The sequence below is a fragment of the Bos javanicus genome, chromosome 29, assembly GCF_032452875.1.
Source record: "Bos javanicus breed banteng chromosome 29, ARS-OSU_banteng_1.0, whole genome shotgun sequence".
Taxonomy (NCBI): domain Eukaryota; kingdom Metazoa; phylum Chordata; class Mammalia; order Artiodactyla; family Bovidae; genus Bos; species Bos javanicus.
In genome coordinates this window covers 25,100,474-25,116,068 of record NC_083896.1, presented here as the reverse complement: position 1 = coordinate 25,116,068, position 15,595 = coordinate 25,100,474, and the positions used below count along the sequence as shown (strand labels likewise).

At 48.3% G+C, this 15,595-nt stretch overlaps 1 protein-coding gene across 7 annotated transcripts in view; it reads left to right on the top strand.

The window, feature by feature from the left end:
• Positions 1–15,595, top strand: part of NAV2 (neuron navigator 2) — a 425,616-nt gene that overhangs the window by 355,007 nt on the left and 55,014 nt on the right. For 4 of the 7 annotated variants that reach the window (XM_061406213.1, XM_061406211.1, XM_061406216.1 and 1 more), the window contains 7 exons: positions 226–517; positions 1,269–1,971; positions 4,908–5,375; positions 6,035–6,100; positions 7,522–7,566; positions 9,891–10,051; positions 11,402–11,590. In XM_061406213.1, the coding sequence (XP_061262197.1) occupies positions 226–517; positions 1,269–1,971; positions 4,908–5,375; positions 6,035–6,100; positions 7,522–7,566; positions 9,891–10,051; positions 11,402–11,590 (1,924 nt within the window). The remainder of the gene's footprint in view (positions 1–225; positions 518–1,268; positions 1,972–4,907; positions 5,376–6,034; positions 6,101–7,521; positions 7,567–9,890; positions 10,052–11,401; positions 11,591–15,595) is intronic. The other 3 variants (XM_061406212.1, XM_061406218.1, XM_061406214.1) reach the window with 2 other exon arrangements.

Here is a 15,595-nt window from a genome sequence, read left to right as displayed (position 1 = left end):
TCCTCCCTCACTCCCTTCTCAGACATATTCATATTCTTCACTTTCCTTGGACCCAACAGATCAGGCTTCCTAACAAGATAACCAGTACAAAGGCTTAAACATTTTAAAGTGGGCATGTGTTATTTTCCCCCTAACTTGTCCAGGGCATGGGCCTTTTTGCTCTGGAGTGAGGGGCTCCCTAGCCTGGGGTTTGAGAAAGACTGATTCAGAGGGTCTCCTTCACAGACTGACGCCGAGAAACACTCACAGGTGGAGAGGAGTTCCCTGTGGTCCAGCGAGGATGTCAAGAAGTCAGACGGGGGCTCAGACAGCGGCATAAAGATGGAGCCGGGGTCGAAGTGGAGGCGGAACCCGTCTGACGTGTCTGATGAGTCCGACAAAAGCACGTCAGGCAAGAAGAACCCCGTCATCTCACAGACAGGCTCGTGGCGGCGAGGCATGACGGCTCAGGTCGGCATCACCATGCCAAGGACAAAGCCGGCTGCCCCGACAGGCACGCTCAAGACCCCCGGAACCGGTGAGTCAGAGGCTCGCGCTTTCTCGCATGCGCACTTGTCAGTTTCAAAACCGGGAAAGCAGTCACGCTAGCAGGGCTTGATGTTTTCAAGTCCCTGTAAATGTTCAGGTATTACTTCTTAGGGTTTGGACTCTGCTCATAGCCAGCTTTCAGAAAGATTCATATCTTTGCCTTTTTCCAAGTGGAAATTTGTGAGCATGAGAGCCTCTTAAAGTCTGAGGACGGTTCAGCTGCTGAGACGTGTTCAATTGGTTGAAGCATGGTCAGGCTCTGAGTTAAGGTACCCAGTGAAGACTATTCAAGGGCACATGGTTATGAGCTGTTGATATGCTGAGTCAGTATTGCCCGTGATTTAAGGATGTGTATAAACAAGGGCAGAGTTTTTGCAGGAAGGCAGGATACCCACTGAAAATGTTAGGGACAGCTTTTTAATGGATGGAGGGAGAATGGTCAGTAAAAGACAAGGTCTCCTTCCCAGATGTGTCAGTGATTGGCTGGCTTTGCTTTATTCTGGGTAAATGTAGACTGCTTTGCAAATGAGGAAAATCACTGACATCTCCTAAAGGCTCATGGTGACAGTCGTAGATGAGATTATCTTTATAAAAAGCTCTCTCCTCTGTCTCCCAAGAGGACTGCTTTCCCCCAGGAGAAAGCAAAGTAGTTCTTTGGAGTAGGGGAGAATTTTAAATAGTCTGAGTTGACTGAGCTGGCTTCTTAATATGGAGGCTAACTTTGCTGATTTCTGTCGCAGGAAAAACAGACGATGCAAAAGTGTCTGAGAAAGGAAGGCTGTCACCCAAAGCCGCCCAGGTGAAGCGCTCCCCATCAGATGCTGGCCGCAGCAGTGGTGATGAATCCAAGAAACCCCTCCCCAGCAGCTCCAGGACGCCCACCGCCAACGCCAACAGCTTTGGGTTCAAGAAGCAGAGTGGCTCTGCCGCTGGTCTGGCCATGATCACAGCCAGCGGGGCCACTGTCACCAGCAGGTCAGCCACACTGGGCAAAATCCCAAAGTCATCCGCCCTTGTCGGTCGGTCCACTGGTCGGAAGACGAGCATGGACGGGGCTCAGAATCAGGACGATGGGTATCTGTCTCTCAGCTCCCGGACGAACTTACAGTACCGGAGTCTGCCCAGGCCCAGCAAGTCTACCAGCCGGAACGGGGCCGGGAACAGGTCTAGTACCAGCAGCATAGATTCCAACATCAGCAGCAAGTCAGCCGGCCTGCCAGTGCCCAAGCTGAGGGAGCCTTCCAAAACAGCCCTGGGCAGCTCTCTGCCAGGTCTGGTCAACCAGACCGATAAGGAGAAAGGCATCTCTTCCGACAACGAGAGCGTGGCTTCCTGTAACTCGGTGAAGGTGAACCCGGCACCCCAGCCTGTGTCCAGTGTGGCTCAGGCCACTCTCCAGCCAGGGGCCAAGTACCCTGATGTGGCCTCTCCCACGCTCCGCAGGTAAGTGGCTGAACAGCACTGAGTGGAACTGGAATATGTGATGTGGAATGGCATCCCGGATTCATAATTTCCTGTTTCTTAGCTGAAACCAACTCTGGTTTTCTCTGCTTCAGTCCTCGAATAAAGCTGTTTGGTCGGATGCTGCCAGCAGCTTTGAGTATTTTCCCGTGTTGGTGTGAAAAACACAAGCCTCTGAAATCCATCATCCTGCGTTTGAATCCTAGGTCCACCTTAGGTAGCCACCATGTAACCTCTCTTAATACTTCTGCCTCCATTTCCTCATCTGTAAAATGGGGATGATGATACCTACCTGTGACCATTAATCTATGTAGCCATATTTAGCCCATAGTAAGTACTCAGTAAAAGTTAGTTACCATCGAAGAAGAGTTCCTAACACACCCTTAGATCTAGAAGAGGAGGTCAAGGAAAATAGGTTTTTTTTTTTTTTAAAGCTGTAACTCAGATTCCTCATCATTATGCCAGATAGTGATCTTAGCCTGATCTTTTCCCCAAATAATCCAGTATCCCCCCACACACGTTTTTTTATACTGCATGCATGATTCCAAATTAGTCTCTGAAATTTTAGCTTCCTTTACAAAAAAGAAAAAAAAAAACAATTCTTAACAGCAGAAGCGTTTCTGAAAAATAGAATTTCCTTTCAGTTTACACAACTTTTTGCCACATTATAACATACAGTGGGCCATCTTTAAAACTGCAGCCGCATAGGGCACGTTCATCCTACCTTTTCAGGAAAGAGTAAGTCCCGAGGATAGAAAATTTAGCAGTGGAAAAATAAAACTTATGTGCACATGTACATATTTGGGAATGGATAGGAATGTTTGCAGAGCCTTCAGAAGAAGCATTCCACTTGAAGGGTATAATGAAGCAGTTCACTGTTCTTTGTCTAGACTTGATTATTAGAATTTCAGTAATGATTATTTTTTCAGGGGAAGGTTCTATTGGGCTGTTCTTTGTTGTTTTAACAGGTTGCCTTGTAAATGAAAATTTTCTCTGCTTCTTGCCTCAAGTATTATATGTAATATTCTCTCTTTGGTATTATAGATTTCCTTTAGTAGCTACAAAGGCATTTTACTAGGCCCTGAGGCTAGTGTAATAGAACACTTGAAAATGCATGCAGCTTCTTAGGCTCTGAACTGAGCACCTTTCAGCCCATTCCAAGCAATTACATTTTTCCTAAATTAGGTGTTCTGAATTCTCTCATTGTGCATGAATATGAAGGAGAGGAGTCTTAGGTGAAGTGTGATAGCTCTCTTCAAGTGGTGTGAAGGACTAGCAGAAAAAAGATTGGACTTTTTCTGTGTAGTTACATATAATAGGATTAGGAGCAATGCGTACAAGTCAGGAAAAGGTGGATTCAATTTTGGTTTTGTAACAACTGGAAGTGCTTGGCAGTGAAGCCAGTTAGCCTTTGGAGTAGAGCAGTGAGGGCCCTGTCACTGCAGGCATGTGAGTAGTCTAAAGCCAAGGTTCTGCAACAGAATAGTTCTTTCTCTGTCACCAGGCAGAAAGTGTTCTTCTCCTGTCACGAGACATTGTAGTGAGGGTGGATGATGTTTGTTTATTTCTATAGTAATTGAGATGTGTAAGGACTGTTTAGGCTTCCCAGTGGCTTAGTGGTAAAAAAAAATCTGCCTGCCAAGCAGAAGACGCAGGTTCGATCCCTGAGGTGGGAAGATTCCCTGAAGAAGGAAATGGCAACCCACTCCAGTATTCTTACCTGGGAAATACAGGGGCAAAGGAGTGTGGCGGGCTACAGTCCATGGGGTCGCAAAAGAGCTGGACACGATTTAGCAACTAAACAACAAGGACTATTTAGAGAGGGTGGTGGTGGTGGTTTAGTTGCTAAATTGTGTCCAACTCTTGCGACCCCATGGACTGTAGCCTGCCAGCCTCCTCTGTCCATCCAGGCAAGAATAATGGAGTGGGTTGCCATTTCCTTCTCCATTGGAGAGGATAGAAGATCAAATTTACATGACTTGACTAGCTGGGTAGAAGGCAGCCTGTCTAGTATGTAGCGGGTTTCATTTCTTTTCCGAGATGCCTGTTTCATAAGAGTTTTAGCGGATGGAATCAGGCCATTGTTATAAGAGCATGGACTGTGCTTTGACTTTAAGGTAGTTGCTCCATCCTACCAGAGAACTCTCTGCCTACGGAAAAGGGGAGTGTTTGTGCCATTCCCTCTGTCCTTGGTAGCACACTTTTGGTCATGAGCAGTGGGGGAGATGACGTGCAAGGGCATTTCTGTGTGTCTGTCGCAGAGACACCGTTCACACCTGGCGTGTCTGGTCTGACATCTTGTGAACCCCGCAAGGTTTTGTGCATATCACTGGGCAGCACTTGCTATCTGGCCCTAAAAGACACCTCCTTCTTGCCCGGCTTTCGTGCAAGAATGAATCTGGAGGATACATTGCCCAGGTTGCCTCCAGATCTAGACTCCTGTTCCTGATGCTGCCTGTTTGCTCAGAGATCAGAAAAACCAAATCCTTCGGAGCTGAACTGTCATAAATGAGGGCGTGCTTTGCGCCTGGGGTCACAGATACAAAGATGATTAAGACATCTGGTTTCCCCTCTAGATGTTCCCTGGAGAGGGGCAGTTTTCTAGTTACTCTACTTATGTAAAGAAAGAGAAGCAAGATCTTGAAGTAGCGAAGGATAGGCCAGTAGAAGATTACTGCCCGTCTCCCTTTCGCTCAGATCCAGGGTCTCAGCGGCAGCCTAGAACTTGAAGGTGGAGCCTTTGCTCCGCCAGCACCTGACCCGTTGTATCTTTCCCAGGGGACCACCTCCAGCCCTGGGAAGGACCCCACCTCCCTCCCCAGGGACTCTCACTGGCTCCTGCGCCCCACTCTACTCTGACAGCCCAGCGCCCCCTGGCCTTGGGTGTTCAACCCACACAACCCTTTGTCTCTTCACAGACTCTTTGGTGGGAAGCCTACCAAGCAAGTGCCCATCGCCACAGCCGAAAACATGAAAAACTCGGTGGTCATCTCCAACCCTCATGCCACCCTGAGCCAGCAGGGTAACTTAGAGTCCCCCTCGGGCAGCGGTGTCCTGAGCAGCGGGAGCAGCAGCCCTCTCTACAGTAAGAACGTGGACAGCACCCAGTCCCCCCTGGCCTCCAGCCCCAGCTCTGCCCACTCAGGCCCCTCCAACAGCCTCACCTGGGGCACGAACGCCAGCAGCTCCTCGGCCGTGAGCAAGGACGGCCTGGGCTTCCAGTCGGTCAGCAGCCTCCACACCAGCTGCGAGTCCATTGACATCTCCCTGGGCAGCGGAGGGGCGCTGAGTCACAACTCCTCCACCGGCCTCATCGCTGCCTCCAAGGACGACGCCCTCACCCCCTTTGTCAGAACCAACAGTGTGAAGACCACACTGTCGGAAAGGTTGGTGCTGTGCGTTTGGCTGCCTTTATCTCCCGGAAAGACGCCCCTCCGAGAGTCCAGACATTATGTTAGGAAGCCCAGGTGTTGTTTACCTTTGTTGGGCAATTTCTCTCTTTCGGATCACTGCTGTCTCTCCAGGGGGAAGCCAGTTTGGGTTGGAGTAAGCCGGGCTCTGCTTCCTGTTATCTTTCTCACTGTGGTTACTCTCAGTGTGTGGAGTTGCTGCAAGTCTCCTGGGGGCAGATTTCATGCTTCCGTTTTAAAATGGCATTCCACCTGCGAGATCCTGCCTTTTTATCCTGTTTGTTCATCACCTGCTTCTTTCCCTGCCCTTGTAATGGTGTGGGCTGAATCAGTGGCGGCTACATCCATGGAGTGTGTGGTGGGGTGCTCCTTAAGCAGCTGAGTCGACGTGGCAAACACCCTCCTACCACAGGGCTGCTGGGCAGAGTGATAGGAAATTACGCACCCAGAGTCTTCCCCAGAGCTTCGAATCTCACTGTAGCAGTGATAACATATCTGCCTTCTCCACATGGGGAAGAAAGCCAGTATCAGCCCTGGGAATGAGGAAAATGTTCTGGTCATTGTGTGTGACGCCCTGCCCCCTTCCTTCCGATCTAATGCTGCTTCTCTTGTTTTCCACCTGCCTGGCCTTCTAGCCCTCTCTCTTCCCCTGCCGCTAGCCCTAAGTTCTGCAGAAGTACTCTGCCCCGGAAACAGGACAGGTAATGACATCGTAGGCCGGGGACCCCACCGAGCCTCTAGCATCCTCTGCCCCACCCTGTGTCGAGCCGGATGTTTTGTGTGAGGCTGTTGGCCTGTGGCTTCCGCTTGTGTTCGTGGCCCCGCTGTACTCTGTGACCCACCCCCCAATCCGAGACATGCCCGTGAGGGTCAGTTCCGCTGTCCACAGAGCTCGGGAAGAGGTGCACTGGGGCCGGCCCCTCTTCTCCCAGCTTGGGAAGGAACCTCAAACCTGCCACCTGGAAAGGGGCGGCAAAAGCTCTCACTGGCATGTCAGCCTACCCCGTGGCATGCTCCTTGCTCCCTGGCTTCCTGCCCTTTTGCCTCCCTCCCTTCCCCTTCCAGGCCCAGACATGATCTACCACCCACCACGCGGCTTGGCCCTCACCTTTGTCTCCCCTCTGCCCCTTCTCCCCACGCAGCTGGCTCTTTGCCCTCTCCAAGGCCTTTGCTGCAGTTTGGCTCTGTGTCTCGCGGGCTGTTGTGTTCTGGGTGCCCATTTTCTGTAAAGATAAGAAGAACATGGGGACTGCTGTTGGCCCCCAGCTGCCCTGTGGGTGGGCCTCAGAGATGGATGGATTATTGACTTTGAATTTGTGGGGGAGCCATGGCTTGGCCAAACATAATAAGCAGATGTTGTTTCATGCTAGGGGGAAAAAAAAATTAGCGAAAACCCTCTTCACCATGTCAATAGCAAAAACGTTGCTTTGGTCGGACTCAGAGACCAAGCCTTTTAAACCTCGGTCTTTGGAAATCCGAACGTTGCTCTGGTCGGACTCAGAGACCAAGCCTTTAAACCTCCGTCTTTGGAAATCCGAATGCTGTGACTTTGTCAGCCAGCAAGTTGTAACATGCCCCAACTCTGCCCAAGGCTCAGCTTCTAGCTCCACCCAATGAGGGCCTCGAAAACTGAGAGGGATCCGGAATCCACTTGTTACAGATGAATTCCAAATATGCAGACTGCTGGCCTCTTGAAACCATCCAAGTCCCTTCTTTCACTTGAAGTCATCACCGGAGGCATCTGGGGGTGGGCCAGAGTGGTGACGGGTGCAGGGAGCCCTAAGCGCTGGCGGTACCGATGGGCGACGGGCCGAGGAAGGCGTGGGCACTGCTTCAAGGTGGGGGCAGCCCCTGGGTTCGGCTCTGAACCCGTGGAAAAGGAAGGAGCAGTCGGGGCCGAGTGGCTCGGGCCCCCTGGTGCCGGGGTTGGAGGTGCCCAGGTGTGAGCACGGGCCTCGGTTTCCTTTGTCGCTGTGGCTGTGTTGCATGCAGTGGACTTCTCCCCGGTGAAGTGAGTCTCTTCCTCCAGATCTCTTGGCCCCCCTGAGCCTTTCCCACCTCACGCTGCCTGCCCTCCCTGTGCTTCTCCGAGGTTCTCACGTTTGTTTTAACTTTCCTACAGTGACCCGCACCTTGATAGGAACACTTTGCCTAAAAAAGGACTCAGGTATCTGTGTTTCCTCCTTGCATCCATGCCATCTGCTGTGGCTCTGGGGCTTGGCTGTGTGACTCGCTCATGGCTGATCAGGGTGCGGGTGGGCTGGGGGCCCCCGCTTTGGCCCATGCGGCAGGACCCTGTGGACTATGGCTCTCCCTGCAACCCTCTTGTTCTCATCTCTCCATTTGTTGGCTTCTTTTGCTTGAGCAGGGGCTGTGCTCTTTCGGGCTTACTGTGGTCAAACCATCTCATGACAACCATCCCTGAGCATACCCGGAGAGCAGTTACTGCTACTTCTGGGGCCAGTGGGTTTAATCGCTGATCACTTCGCCATGACCATTCCATCCACGGGCTGTCTTCTGAGACAAAGGATATGACTTGTAGCATGTTGATTTGTCAGCCAGGACATGAGCAAAGGAGAGAAATATTCCCCTCCCTCCCCACCTGCAGTTTGAGGATTTCTGACTTTTTGGCCCATAGAAAGTTGCTGAGGACAAATGCTTTGCACTTATCTGAATATTCTAATAAAAAACCAGGCCAGTTTTCAATGCTCCACAAGATATGGGGTGATCTTTTTTTTAATGTAAAGAAAGAAAAGACTTTCTTTCCAAGAGGGAGTGTCCTCTCATTCACTATAAGTGATGGCTCATTTTTGACTCTGGTCCTGGTGTAACAAGATGCTATAAGTCACCACTGCTCACGCCGTTCACCTCACTTTACCACCCAGAAGAACTTCAGTCCCACCGCCTGTCCCGTGATCTTAATGTCATGTGGTTGCAGCTGTCATTTCTCTCGCTCTCTACGCACCTCAATTCTTTGTAGCATCAGCTTCACCCTGCACTAAGCATTAAGAGCTTTCGCGAAACATGGAAGTTGGAATGAAATGTTTCATTGCTGTCATGTATGTCGGTAGTTAATATCCAGCAGCTCTTAAGGCTGAGAGCGTTTTGACCAGTAATGGAAGGTAGGTATCAATGCTTCCTTTCAACAGGAGCTCCAAGTGCAGCCAAATCTAAGAACCTAAGAAGTATTGTAAACTCCCCAGCAGGCCTCCCGAGGGAGGAAGGTTCAGCCTGTGGCCTTCGAGGGGGAAGCTGGCAAGGCCTGTTGTATTTAACAGTTTTCATCATGCCTGTGAGAGCTACTTGTTGGCACTCGGGCTAGTGTTTAAATCATATCCACTCTTCACATGAGTTTGACCTTGATGCCCCACTGTTGCTTCATGTGGAAGCTCACTTCTGAATATTAGCATTTCATAATCCTGCGTATATTTCCGGAGCAGATCTATCCTATAAAATTATGTAACTCTAGCTTTTAAAAATTTTTTTTTTTTTTCTTAACTCAGAATGGAGATATGTGACATGGTATCCTCAGCCAATTAATGGGACCTGGAAAGTCCAATCTAGTAAAAACATTAAGGAACAACCATGTCTATATTCCGAATTCTCACTGGGGCTCCCTTTCTGGCTCACCCACTCTGTACACACACATATCCGGTAGTCACCCCACCAGAATCTGTCTATAAGTCCAGAGCACTCTGGTCACTTGGGCACTTTGGACATTTGAGATGCTGCCTGTGGGCATAATGAAGAGAGCATGGGTTTGGGGACCAGGCGCATATGGATTGACACCTCGGTAAAACGGGAATAATAGCACCTGCATTGCTGGGCGAGTCTCAGGCTTCAGCGAGATAATGTCTCTGAAGGCACCCGGCGTGTTGGAGACATTCAGTAAATCATGACCAAATTCGTTTCAGAAGCGACGAGGAGGTGGGCCTCGTGTGAGACCCAGTGATTTGGGGTCCCCTTCTGAAGACGCTTTTCTGCCAGATTACAGCCGCTGCTGTCAATGTTGGTCTCACACCTTCTGCTCCGTGTCTGCTTTCTGATTCTCTGTGATTCATGGCCGCTTATTTGCGCTTCAGAATGCAGATGCCAGGAGCTATCTAATTAAAACTTCCTCAAAGCTCTGACAGCAGCTGGTTTCATTGCCTCAGTCCTGTCAAGGTGGGGGCTTTGAAATGACACCGTCATGAATCAACATGTTACAGATACGCCCAGGGACGGCTCTTTGAGCATTTACCAATCTCGTCCCCTTTATGTAGTTCCCTTTAGGAACTGCCGTTTTCCCCAAAGACAGCCAAGTAGCCAGAAAGGTTTGGAGAAAATCTGTGAATTGCAGAATGTGTAGCCATCTGATTTTTCAAACCTCAGACTTTCTTCTTACATGTTTGGCTATCCATTTTCTTTTCATATGTTTATTATCCGCTCCAGGACGCTCATTCTCATGAACGCTGTTCCTAGTTAATCCCAGCCTGATTTCTGTCTGTCCAGGTACACCCCCACCTCCCAGCTCCGCACACAAGAAGACGCAAAAGAATGGTTACGGTCCCACTCTGCAGGAGGCTTGCAGGACACCACCGCCAACTCCCCTTTCTCCTCTGGCTCCAGTGTAACTTCTCCTTCTGGAACAAGATTCAACTTTTCTCAGCTGGGTGAGTAGCCACTTGGCATTTAACGATGCTGATCGGCACCTTGGGGAGGAGGTTATCTTGCATTTTGAGAGACATGTGGTCATGTAGCTCTCAGTATCTGATCAGCCCTCAGCAGTGAAGTTTGATTACAGGCAATTGATACCAAAAGGAAAGAGAAAGGTTTCTTGCTTCTCTACCAGTTATTTTCTCTACATGGTTGATGTAGGTAGGGCAGACTATCCATGGAATGAAAAGCATGTATTCTAATATCTCTGAAGAAGTACGTTCCACAGCATATCCCATATTTGGTCATCCTCCTTGCTTTATTAAACCGGAAATAAAGATCAAGTTTTGATTGAATGAGTATTCTTGGAAGTGCCTACTGGTGACATAAGGCTTTGACTGGCACAATGAGGAAAGGAAAAGAATTTGTAACACAGTCCCTGCTAGCATGTCAACGGATGATTTTTTAGAAAGGCAGACACCTACACAGACTCATCAACAGGTAAATGAGAATAGTTCACAAAGTTTTATGTGAAATCATGTAAAAACTGAATGTGATCTAATAGCAAGTATTATACAGAGAGAAAGGAAGGACTAGTCCTGGCTTGAATGACTGAAGAAGGTTACATGGAGGTGGCAGGATGAGAGCTGAGCCTTCCAAGATGGATACAGAGGGAAGTATTTTTTTCCAGTCTCATCTCATTCTTCAGAGAGGCAGCCTTTTCTGATTATTGTGAATAAGAAACTCAGTCTTTAAGGACTTCTAATCAAGGAAGGCTTAACTCTTCATTTTTAATGAACCGAATGCACTTCTAAACTATTTTACATAACTGAGTGGACAGGAGTTTAATAAGAAAGCCAGTTTCAGCTAAAGTACATGCACCCCCTTTGCACTGAAGCTCTGCAGGCACCACTATGAAATCTCCCCATCAGAGACAGTGAGACCTGTGTTCCTGTTGTTCTTTTCTCGGCTGTAACTCTTTGAGGCAAGAGTTTCTTGTCATGCACAAATGCTTCCCATCTGATCAAAAGCCCAGCTGAACTATTTTGGGCTTTTGGCTTTAGAGAGAATTGTTCCAGATGAGCCCAGAGAGTAATTAGCTCATGGCTGGGAGGTGACACTAGCTTGTCTGAACGTGCCAAGTGGGAAAGCTGGGGCCCGGAGCCTCGCTTTGGAACTGACCCACCTTTCCTCCCTTATTTTTAGCTCTAAGTGTGTTTCTCAAATGCTGATGTGACTACCTTTGAGAAAACAGACAAAGGGAGAGGAGTTGACGGGGCCAGAGATGGCCGATCGTCAGCAGCCTCCTCTCCGTCCCCTTTAGGGACGTGAGCCTCCAACCTTTTGACTGACTCCTTTCCTTGCAGCGAGTCCCACCACCGTCACCCAGATGAGCTTGTCCAACCCGACCATGCTGAGGACCCACAGCCTCTCCAATGCCGATGGGCAGTATGACCCGTACACCGACACCCGCTTCCGCAACAGCTCCATGTCCCTGGACGAGAAGAGCAGAACCATGAGCCGCTCAGGCTCATTCCGGGATGGGTTTGAGGAAGGTAAGCAAGCCAGGAGGTTCACCCTCTTTCCTGGCGTGCAGAGTGGTTAGCGGTCCTCTAGGCTGAATTCGCGTCGTCAATGCAAGAGCCCACCCACCTGAGTTTCCAAGTCACCCACTTGAGCTGGGGAGATCTGAACAGTAGGGTCTGACTCTCAGTTAACCTTGCAGGTCTTTAGGGAAGAGGCTGCTGACAAAACCCTGGTGAGCCCTGGAGTTGACTGAGTTCCACTGTGAGGCTCTGGCTCAGCTGCTGGTGCACCATCTTGGCAACACCAGTTACAAGAAAGTTCATTTTTCTGTGCCGACGCACCTGGATCACTTTGGGGAGCTGTGGGCCGCCATACTTCTCCACTTCTCTCCAGAATCTTCTATCTCTTTTCTCAAGCACCAGTTTTTTTTTTTAAGTTTGTTGCATTCAGTTTTGCCCTTTTCCTTCTTTGCTTGCTAACTGGGAATATTTGGGGTAGGATTTTTATGTTTTGTTCGATTTAATCAGAATTTGGGGGAGAAAACTACTGTGGGCACCTTCATCAGCCATCTTCCTACTTCAATTCATTTCTCTTCTTCCTTCAGGCAAGGTGTGAGTTAGGGGAGTCAGCAGCCAAAATGTCAGGCACGTCCCCCCACCCGCCTCCCAAAAAGCAAAGGTGAAGTTGATAATATACTTGTGTCTTATCATCCCTGGTGTCTTACCAGTGATGAACATGGTTAAGGACATGGGGTAATACTACTGGGGGTTGAATTCCAGCTCCACTACTTCTTAGGTATATGATCTTGGACAAATTAACTTCACCTCTTTGTGTCTTTGTATTTTCACTGATAAAAATTAGGAGTACCTGGGTCCTGAAATTCTGAGAATTAAACAAGAATATATATTTATAAATGTTAATCCAATAATGCTAGTACCTGTCGTAGCCTGAACACTCAGCTTCAGCATTGATGTCCTGGCAGCTGAAAGTCCCCAGCCAGAGGAGGGCCAAACGAGGCTGAGAGCCCTAGCCCTGGCTGTACCTTCTTTGCCAGCGACAGAATGGAGAGGGGAGTCATAGGCGCATCCCTCTGCTCCTAGCCCCTGTGAGAGTGGGAGAATGTGCCCAGCGTCCTCCAGGTAGAACAAATGAAGTTGTGGTTGTTGAGGAAATGCCTAAATAAGTCCAGAGGGGGAGAAATGCAGGACGTTGGTCTCTGCTCTGCCCAGGGTTCTTTTTAACAAAAGTTTTAGAGTTTAGTTACAGAGCAGTTGCCCCCTGGTTGATCTTCCTTCGTTCTCTCCACTCTGATTGTATCGTTTGCATCCAGTGGCATCCAGGGATCAGACACTAACTAGTCTGTAAATCCATATATGGGAACCCACTGGGATGGTGGATTAAGGAGGAGTGGAGCCTGAGTCACTGAGAATGTTTTGCTGGATTTAAGAGCTAGAAATCAGTGCTTTAACCACTCAGAGCATAGAGGAGGGCATGTTGACCCTAAGGTGAAGGAGTAGGTCGTTTGTCTTGAACTTTTTTCTGCTGAGTGGGCGAGCAGAGCATGGCCACGAAGCATTTCCCCACCCTCCTGATGATGACTCGAGTCTGGAGTGTGCCCTCTTCATCTGCTCTGTCCTGTATGTAGCTGAGTGAACAGTGTTCCGTCCTGCAGCTTGTCCAAACAAGCGCACTTCATCTCATAAAAGGTCCAGGGCCATTACAGTGTCATCATCAGATGGCTTTTATTTATTCCATCTGGAATCAAGCTGCTGTCAGGCAGCACAACTGTGGGATATCTGGGATGTTAAAGTGACATTGATAAAAAGGGCTTGCCCACAAGCAGTGTCTAGACTTTTGTAAACCCTGATGATTCATGGTGACGTGGAACTCACATGCAGAGGTAAAGTCAAATTCAGGGAGAAGGAGTAGGGGCTGTTGTCGATGTATCAGTACTATTTTGGGAAATTTGGTATCAGATTGATTATATTTCTTCCAAAGCTGTTAAATTACAAAAGCAAAATAGGGCTCATGCAGTTAGGTGTTTTTAATTCCACTGGCTGAAGACTTTTTCCCCACCTCTTGAATATATAAACTCCTGGTGTTGCAGAAACATCTGGGAAAAAAATTTATATCTCATGTTTGAACCAAATAGAACCTCCTCATAAGAGGCAGTTAGGTATATCATATGCCAGAAAGCAAATATTAATAGAAATTTAGGAAGAATTAGCACAAGTCCTTGTGTGAGGTTTTTGTAGGATTTAATTAACACTTTGCCTTTTGAAGGAAATAAAAGTTATAAATATGTAGATGAGTACAAGCATGGCCCAGATGCAACCTTTCAAAGTTATTTCAGGTAAATTAATTTCCATCAGGCACATTATGCAATCTTCAAGTCAGCTTTAATAGCGAACTTTAGAGAGAGGCTTGAGGAATTTTTCAAATGAATGTCTTTGGAGTAAAAAAAAATCCAGAACTTTACCAATCATCCCTAAGAACTGGTGCAGTCTAAACCAGTTTATCTGGAGCCCACAGAGACAAAGCCACTTATTAGTAAATAAATCCTGTATTGCAGCTCTCCTGTGCTTCTCGCCCCTGAGTTACACTTGGATTCAAGTCCTGGTACCTCCACTGTTAGCACAGTGACTTTAGGTAAGGGACTTGCTTTGGTCAGCCTATTTCCTGTTCACTAAAATGTGGAAAATAATTATACCTACTTCAAAGGACTGACATGAAGATTAGGTGAGATAAATCCTGGAAGGCATTTGGTAGAATGACTTTGAAAGGGGTTTTTAGTAAGTACTCAGTCAGTGGTAGCTACTGTAACAGTTGTATGTTTTGTTTTATCCTTCTACCCGTGGGCCATTTCAACCCCGTTTTGTTTATGGCAAAATTGAACAGAAGTGACTTGGGGACTTTCTGCAGCCCAGACTACTAGGTCCTGAACTCCTGAACTCTGAGCCCTCTGTTTTTTCTGTTCAATCCTACTTTACACTTTTCCTTGGCCATAGCTGGGCTCTCTTACATGAACCTTCATCAGTGTGGTCTCAGTTATGCTTTCTTAGCTGGTTGAGAGGGTGGCCCAGTAGCCACGAGAACCGCATCTCATCTCACTGACTCCTTCCACGGCCCCCAGTAGCAGAGGGGGATCTAGAGTGCGATGGCCAGATTCACGTTCTCTCTCCACTCCTGACTACCTGTGTGTGCTTGACCACATCTCTTAACCCCTCTGGACTGTAGTTTACTCCTGCATTCATTAGGGGTGGAAATTCCTGCCCTACTGGGAATATTACCTACACATTCTCTGTGATGTTGAGGATCACTTCAAACAGTAGTATAAGTGAGAGTGCTTTGATTAGTATGAAGCTGAATATGTACATTATATATATATGTGAGATGCCCAAGTGTGACAGCAGAGGCTCTTGTTTGCTTTGTTGGCTAGAATATGCCCAGTTGTCATTCCATCATGTGATTTCACTCCTATCTGTCCTTTAGGTTGGGGTGAAGTCACATTCGTCTCAAACACACTCTGTGTGCTTGCTTAGTCCCAGCTTGTGCCTGTGTAGATTGAATGAGGGCTTTAGGAAACCATTCTAAATATACCAGAAGGCTTTACCAAAAACAGACAAGTCAACCTCAGAAACCAGTAAATGAGGTCACTCAAGGGCAAAGCCATCTCCAGATTTCTGGTCCGCAGATCCTGTTCCTGAATGCTGTAGGACCTTACACGGGTCGCTTACCCTCTCTGGGTTTCAGATAGTCGGTGGCAGAGGTAGCCTAGATATTCTCTGGTTCCTTGTACCTTCAGATTTTGGGAAGTATAGGTCTAGGGAGGAAGCTGCAGGGCATGCCTCTGCTGCTCTGGGCTTTTTAAGTCTTGTGTGCGTTTTGTTGTCCAGAAGTATCCCAGCCGCATAACCCAGGCTCTGCCTTGGCTCAGCGTACTTGAAGGAGAGCCAGCTGCAGTGATTCAGGCAGCCACACTCAGCTCAGGGTTGATCTGGAAAGCAAGGACTCTTCCTTTGGACCACAGCCTT